This window comes from Pseudorasbora parva, chromosome 23, assembly GCF_024679245.1.
Source record: "Pseudorasbora parva isolate DD20220531a chromosome 23, ASM2467924v1, whole genome shotgun sequence".
Taxonomy (NCBI): domain Eukaryota; kingdom Metazoa; phylum Chordata; class Actinopteri; order Cypriniformes; family Gobionidae; genus Pseudorasbora; species Pseudorasbora parva.
The window spans coordinates 33,173,296-33,180,714 of NC_090194.1; the positions used below are offsets into that span (position 1 = coordinate 33,173,296).

The 7,419-nt window shown below is 34.6% G+C and overlaps 1 protein-coding gene across 1 annotated transcript; it reads right to left on the reverse strand.

The window, feature by feature from the left end:
* Positions 1-287: 287 nt before the first annotated feature.
* Positions 288-6,923, reverse strand: kmt5aa (lysine methyltransferase 5Aa). Its single transcript, XM_067432713.1, has 7 exons — positions 6,597-6,923; positions 4,682-4,802; positions 4,373-4,583; positions 3,165-3,252; positions 3,023-3,082; positions 2,752-2,942; positions 288-1,123 (listed from the first exon to the last, which is right to left on the reverse strand). The coding sequence occupies exons 1-7, from the start codon at positions 6,603-6,605 to the stop codon at positions 913-915; spliced, it is 891 nt and encodes a 296-aa protein (XP_067288814.1). The 5' UTR covers positions 6,606-6,923; the 3' UTR covers positions 288-912.
* Positions 6,924-7,419: the final 496 nt, after the last annotated feature.

Sequence of the window (7,419 nt, forward strand, 5' to 3'; positions counted from 1 at the left end):
TTAATATATATAAATAAAAAACACATATAACAATGTATTTAAATTGGATTTAAAAATTAAAACAAAATTTTGAAAAAACATTGATCATTATACAAAAAACCTTTTAGATCACTAATCAAATAAGCAAAATTGTGACATTCATCATAAGAATATAATTTTCTTGCTTCCATTGGAGCTCAAACGGTGCTGGAGAACATGATTATCATCACCACATGCAATCTGTAATATATACACACAAAACACTGCCGTTTGGATACCACTGTATATACAACAACAGAGGCAAAGAGTTGCATAAAATCATTTATTTAAACAATGCATCCATCATCTCTTACAGATTGATTTGAACACTCCCCGTCATCGGAGCTTTTGGTCATCAACACTCGGCTTTTGTGTAACAGGTACAGCTTTGTTCAGGTTAATCACGACACACCCAGCATTGTACAATGGTAACATTTCAAATGATATCAAGGTTTGGTTTCACATTCCAGTTTTCTGAACCTTTTAAAACGCTGCTCCTTTTAGCATCACAGGCTTTCTGCTTCAAACATAAATGTTTGGGCATTATAAATAATTATTGCTAAGCCTCTAACTACCTTACATTAGATTAGATTAAGAAAACTTTATAAAAATGCAGAAAGTTGGACTATAACTGCATGCTTTGGAAGCACTGATCTACCAATATATAAAATATACAAAAAGAAATGTGCCGAAACTAGCATGTCATAGAGCAGGATAAATATCTTAAAAGTAGGACATGTTGAATATGTACCGCAATCTAACGCGTTACTGTCACTGTGTAACATACCCTTACACTTACTAGCCCAAAACATTCTCTGTTTACTAAGGCAATAATTACATTAAAAACTGTCTAGTTAAGAAACAAGGTGTTTTTCCCTCCCTCCTCACAGTACATTAATGCTTTAGCCACGGATGAGCTTCTATCGAAGATTTACTGCGGTCGCCGTAGTCGTAAAGGAGCTCTTCTCCTTCCTGGATGTCTCTGGAGGCCACGAGGATAAGATGAGGTATTCCATTAATGTCATGGAGTTTGGTTTGACAGTTGCCATTTTTACTGTGGTTGATGAGCCTTCCCAATCGATCCGACTCTTTCGTGGCGTCCACGCTGTCGGGGAACAAAATGCAGTTTTAGACAGCCCATCTTTTTGTATAAAGTCAGTCTGTCCAAATGTAAACTATATTATCCCCCAGCTCTAATCTGCTTCTTTGAAACAATGTGTATTGTTGTTATAACGCGCAATACAACAGAAATTGATTCACAGTATTATCAGCTCGAGTCAGTTCGATGTTGATTTAGTTTAATAAGTGTCCACAGCCTGGTTTCCATCCCAGATTTGCGCAAAACATTTGCAATATTTTTCAATACCGATAAAAATCTGACAGCGTTTCCATTAACCAATGTTATGCGACTAAAGCATAATTTTTTCCTTTCGTGATAAGTCAGTGCAGAAATTATGTGAAAATCATCAAGTGTGCTGCACAAGTCCTGAAAAGTGAAGCCAAAGCGTCTCGATCGCCTCCAGGTGGTTGGTTCCAGTTTATAAAAGATATTTAGATAAGAGATATTGTCTTTAAAAGTTATGGCAGTTTATTGCCTACAAAAACGGCCGGTTTGGACTACAACGAGCTTCTTCCTGGGTTGGTGACATCATAAACCCTCGCTAGTCTCCGCAGATGTGACTTCTGCCCGTAATGGGAAGGGGCGTGGCGTTTCCGGACAACCTGTGCTTGGCACTTCAGCCAATAAAAATACAGGAAACTACATTTGGCCATCTAACCAATCTAAGACCATTGCGTTTTTCAGAGGGATGGGCTTCATAGAAGCAGGAAGCAAACAAGCCATTCAAAGGACAGTGGAGACAGAGGTGTGGAATAAAGGGAGAATATAAGAAAAATACGGCGTAAAAAAAAGAAGTATTAAGACATGTTATACTGCGCCCCATAAACACAACCAAGCCTAAAAAAAAAAAAACACGGAACCATCCCTTTAAACTGGAAACATTCAGTTAAAGTCTCGCTAAAAAACTAGGCAAAATGGAGTGACATTATTCTACTCACCCTTTAACCGTCGAACGTTAAAATGATAATTAAGTGTAAAAGCATCATTAAAGTTTTTTCAGCAGACACAAAAGATATATTCTTTACACAGTAATAATGCAGAGGCTTAAACATCACTATAGTAATATGTCTGTATTTTCTAACATAAATTGCCCCAATTAAAAATGTTGATTAACTTTAAAGCACTGAGTGATAATATTTCAAAACGCTTTCCATCATTTTGACTAATAACACATATTGTGTGTAGTAAATACAATTTAGTAAATATTAACACTTTTAATAGGGAATAGAAGTGAAAAGGGGACAGTTACATTTTAAAGCATTTGTGTGAAAACAAACCTGAAAAGAGAGAGGATTTGGAGAGAGAGAAAGGTGAGATTCTCAGTGCATTCCAGTGAATTATTCATATTGTAAATTAATTGCGTAGTATATGTTGTCTTTCTAAATAGAAATGATTCATTTGAAATGATTCCTTTCAGTCCTTTTTACTTGTCTGTTTTGGCTTATAATGTTTCACTGGTCAGCATGAAATCACAATCACCTGCATTTACTTTCTTCTACAGAAGTAAAAATGCATTGTAAACTGTTTTAATGTTGACTTTAGGAGAGTTTGCTTCAAATGTATTAATTCATTCACAGATAAAGGTGGAAAGTGGGTGTGGTGCTTGAACCTACCAATACGTTTTGCTGAGATACTGGAAGTAATACATGTAGCAGCCAGTGGCCGGATCTTGTGCATATAAAGCCTCCCTTTTTTTGGCGTCTGTGATCTGGAGCAGATCTCCATGGTACTCCACTACATACTGCCCTTTCTGGAACTTCTGTGTGGCAAAAACTCCCCTGCCCTTTCCTTCAATGTACCTGACCTGTCAAGACCGACATGAAGGTACGTTTGTGCCCGTCCAGCAGAGTTCAACATTCAACTCAATTCACTGTCAAAGATTACCATCATTCCATTCTCAATCCCGTTTGTGATCAGCATGTCTATGTGCCTCTTCTCTTCACACTGTTGACGGAAACCAGGCACATGCATTCAATATTCAATAACTTCAGCTGATGTAACATAAAAAACTAAATCTGTGCACTACCTTCAGTTCGCTTTTGCTTTTTCTGGAGCTTCTTCTGATGGGAAAGTAATCTGTAACCTTTCGGCATTGATGGTTCTTGGTATCAGCACTGCAAAACAAAAATTGATTCGTAATCCAAGAATGTCAAGGAGAAAAATATACGTTATTTTCTTTACAATAATGTGTACTGATAAATTGTTAACAAAAATGTATATTACTAAAGGAAGTGTGTGTAAGATTGTGGCCAAAACTGGTACTGCAATCACTGTATCGCAGTGTATCCCCCTCCCCCTACGTTTGTAGCTGCAGCTGAGGTAACTAGAACATATCTGGCAACCCGGATGGAGAAACACTACTGACTTTGTGATTGGTCGATAGGTGGAGGGCGGAGCTTAAGGCCATGTCATGTCAACATCATTTGAGGGCTGCAACAACAACTTTTAAATGATAATATCCTGGTCGCACTACTGCTGTCAGTGATATAAGTATTTGAAATTAACATGATTTCTTAATGTCTATAGTGACATATCAGGGCCATTTTATGATTAATTGGAATACATTTCTTACATACAGTTCCTTTAATATATAACAACATAGATTTTGTTAATATTTTGAATTATATTTTAATTTTTAGTAATTTTGTTGTCTTTTTTAATGCCTTATGTTTTAGTTAATTTAGTTACTAAACTAACTAAAGGAAACAAGCTAAAATAACATTCTTATATTTCATTTTAGCTTATGTTTAGTTCAAGTAATGACTTTTTTTTTCTGTGTGTGTGACAGATAGATAGATTTAATATAAATTTACTTTGTTCAGTAGTAAGTAAATTGTACAAAATCAGTACAATTCAATAAATGAAAAAGCTAGACAATGTTGCTTGACTGTCAAGCGGGTGAACAGAACAGAACTTGTCAATATATTTGCAAACATTTTATAGCAACAGTCTAAAAATTGTAATCTTAAAGGGACATCACACAAAAATGAAAATTCTGTCATCATTTACTCACTCTCAAGTTGTTCCAAACCTTTAAGAATTTTCTTCTGCTGAACACAAAAGATGATATTTTCCATAATGTCGATAATACTATGGGAGTCAATGGAGACTCGAACATGTTTGGTTAATTTTTTGTGTTCAACAGAACAAAGAAACTCACACATGGCTGAATTAATTTTTTTGGGGGTGAACTGTACTTTTAACTTCAGCGAATCAACTTCCCCATTGACTTACATTCTCTGTGTGGACTTCTTTACTTTAAGTTTGCGAGAGGGCCGTTTCCTCTGATTGGGGGAAGCGATGGCACTGCTGGCGTGGATATATGATGCCGTGCAGTGCAGTTGACGTGTCTGCTCCTCTGCTCTGAGCACCGAGTGCTGCAGCTCTTCATTCACAGCCGTTTTTGGGAGGATGAACTCACCGTTTACAGCACTGCCTCGCCTGGCTACAATTCACAGAAATAAATGACTTGCAGCAAATAGATGCGACACATTCATGCAGTGAGCATCACTAATGTCAACAGTGCATTTTGTTCATTCTTACGCTCTCCATGCTTCCAAGTTTTCCCGTCCTGGATGAGTTTGACGGTGATCGCTTCATGATGCGGTGATCTGCGGTGCTTTAAGAGATGGTGAAATGGCGAGTGTCCGTTGCATATGACGTCCTGCAAAACAGTGACTTTTAGAAAGCAGTCACCAACTGAATTGAGATTTCTGTGCGGTGGAAATGTATCTGCGCCTCCAAGCATTTTTTTTTGTCATTCCAGCTATAATTAAAAAAAACTAAAAAACATACCAGGGCCATACAGTTGAGCAATCAGGTATCAGCTACACATAACAGGACACACATTGTTAATTTAAAAAAATTATATATATTATATATATATATATATATATATATATATATATATATATATATATATATATATATATATATAATACATTTTATTTATAATGCACTTTATATTAAACAAAATCTCAAAGTGCTACAGAATTAAAAAAAAAACAATCAACAACAATAAATAAATAAAACTGAAAAATAAAATAAAATAAAATAAAGAAGTAGCAAGTCAATTAAAAGCTCTGCTAAAAAGGTGGGTGAATATGGTGGTTTTGTCGTATTCAAGTAACAGTCGGTTATGTAAGGCTTAAATGTTCAATGAATGCATTACAATTTAACTAAACATTAAAAATAATAACCCAGGTGACCAAAACTAAATCAAAATGTGTTGTCAAAATGAACATCTTTGTTTGGATCGTGATTCAAATGCAGTTATTTTTAAAGGCTAGTTTGGCCTGTAATAGAGCAAATAAACATCAAACTAATTTGCTTAAAGGGGAATAAAGGCAACCAGAACCAGAATCAGCCAATTTGCTCCTCAGCTTGCTGCCAGTTTCTCTCAAAGCATCGCTACACTTTATAAAGTTTCATTAGCCCACACTGAATATGATTTGGTAATCGATGATTTACTGAATGGGCTTTGAACTTATTTTTTTTTATGTTTAAAGGGAATGTAACAGACTAGGTGGGTGATATATAATCTGTATGGTGTAAAATATACTAATCAATCATAAATTAGAATTACTAAATAACAATAATAATAAATTAGTACATATTGTGTAAAATAAACCAATAATTATAATTAGGCTGCTTGGGGTAATAATAATAATAATAAAATGTAAACATATTAATTGGATGAAATATAGTAATAAATTAGAATTACTTGTGGTAATAATAATAATAATACATGTTGTGTAAAATATACTAATAAACAATAATTACTTGTGGTAATTAATAAATAATAATAACAAATGTAATAGTACTTATGTAAAATATATTGATAAATTATAATTACTTTTGATAATAATAATACATGAGAAATATACTAATCATAAATAATTGTATAAACTTCATTTTTAAGTAAAAACACACACATACATACACACACACACATACACATATATATATATATATATATATATATATACATATATATATATATATATATATATATATATATATATATATATATATATATATATATACATACATACACTGGAGAGGAATAACCAAATAGCACATCTGAACCGATGATAAATTGGATAAGGTAGTGATGGTGATGTTATTGATACTTGATGAACACGCCCACACTGGGCCTTTAACAGCTGCGCTCGCGCGGTTCAGTGTTATAATACTACTCGCCGCAGCGCTATTGTTCTTTTATCTGCTTTAAACGCCCTGATCAACTGCACTACTAATACACGTATCGTACATCCCATTGACTACAGGCACGACGGCACATCCATTCATGGAACTTATCAAACAGGAACCAGAATCAGTCAGTTAGTCCGTGTGTTGCGGTTTACCGAATCACCAGAACAGTGTTCTCATTTCGCCATCAAACACACGAGACCAATCAAACAATCACCGTGTGTGCGGAACAAGCCGTGTAACCTACCCCGTTCATCTCAGCCCACTTTCTCTTCGAGCCCTATTGTTTTGAAGCGATGGTCCGGTCCGGTCCAGTGTTTTCTCCTCTACACTTCTGTCCTTCTAAACGGCGTGGAACGAGGACATTCAAAAACAGCTCTGTGTTCACGAAGAAAAAAAAACAAGAAACTTTCGAGCTGTTTTAATTATTGCTCCTCCATCCGAGCTAGTTTGTACAGTTTCACGCCGCCATGTTTGCACTTTTATCTCATTCACGGGAGCAAACCATGTGAGCATTTAAATAACCAATAATGTTTAGAAGTTGTGTTCAAATTGGCCGGAAGATGGAGCTGTGTGGCGGCGCACCCTTCCTGCTTGGTGCTAGAGCATGCTAGAGCAGATATTCTATCTATCTATCTATCTATCTATCTATCTATCTATCTATCTATCTATCTATCTATCTATCTATCTATCTATCTATCTATCTATCTATCTATCTATCTATCTATCTATCTATCTATCTATCTATCTATCTATCTATCTATCTATCTATCATATAGACTAATATTTATAATCCATTTAAAAAATCATATATAAAACATAAAAGTAGCTTTTTTAAATTTTCTAAAATATGAATATATTCTATCTGAAAATGTTTAATGGTTATGCCAACATGAGGATATTATATCCAAATAACACATACATATTTAATACATAGACCGTAAAAAAATATAGTGATGATATACTATTGATTTAATAGTGTACAAATATGTCTTTTTGTAGTTTTTGCAAGTTGGTGGTGATTTAAGGACAGTATTGCAGAATACAACATACAAATATTTTTTAATGAT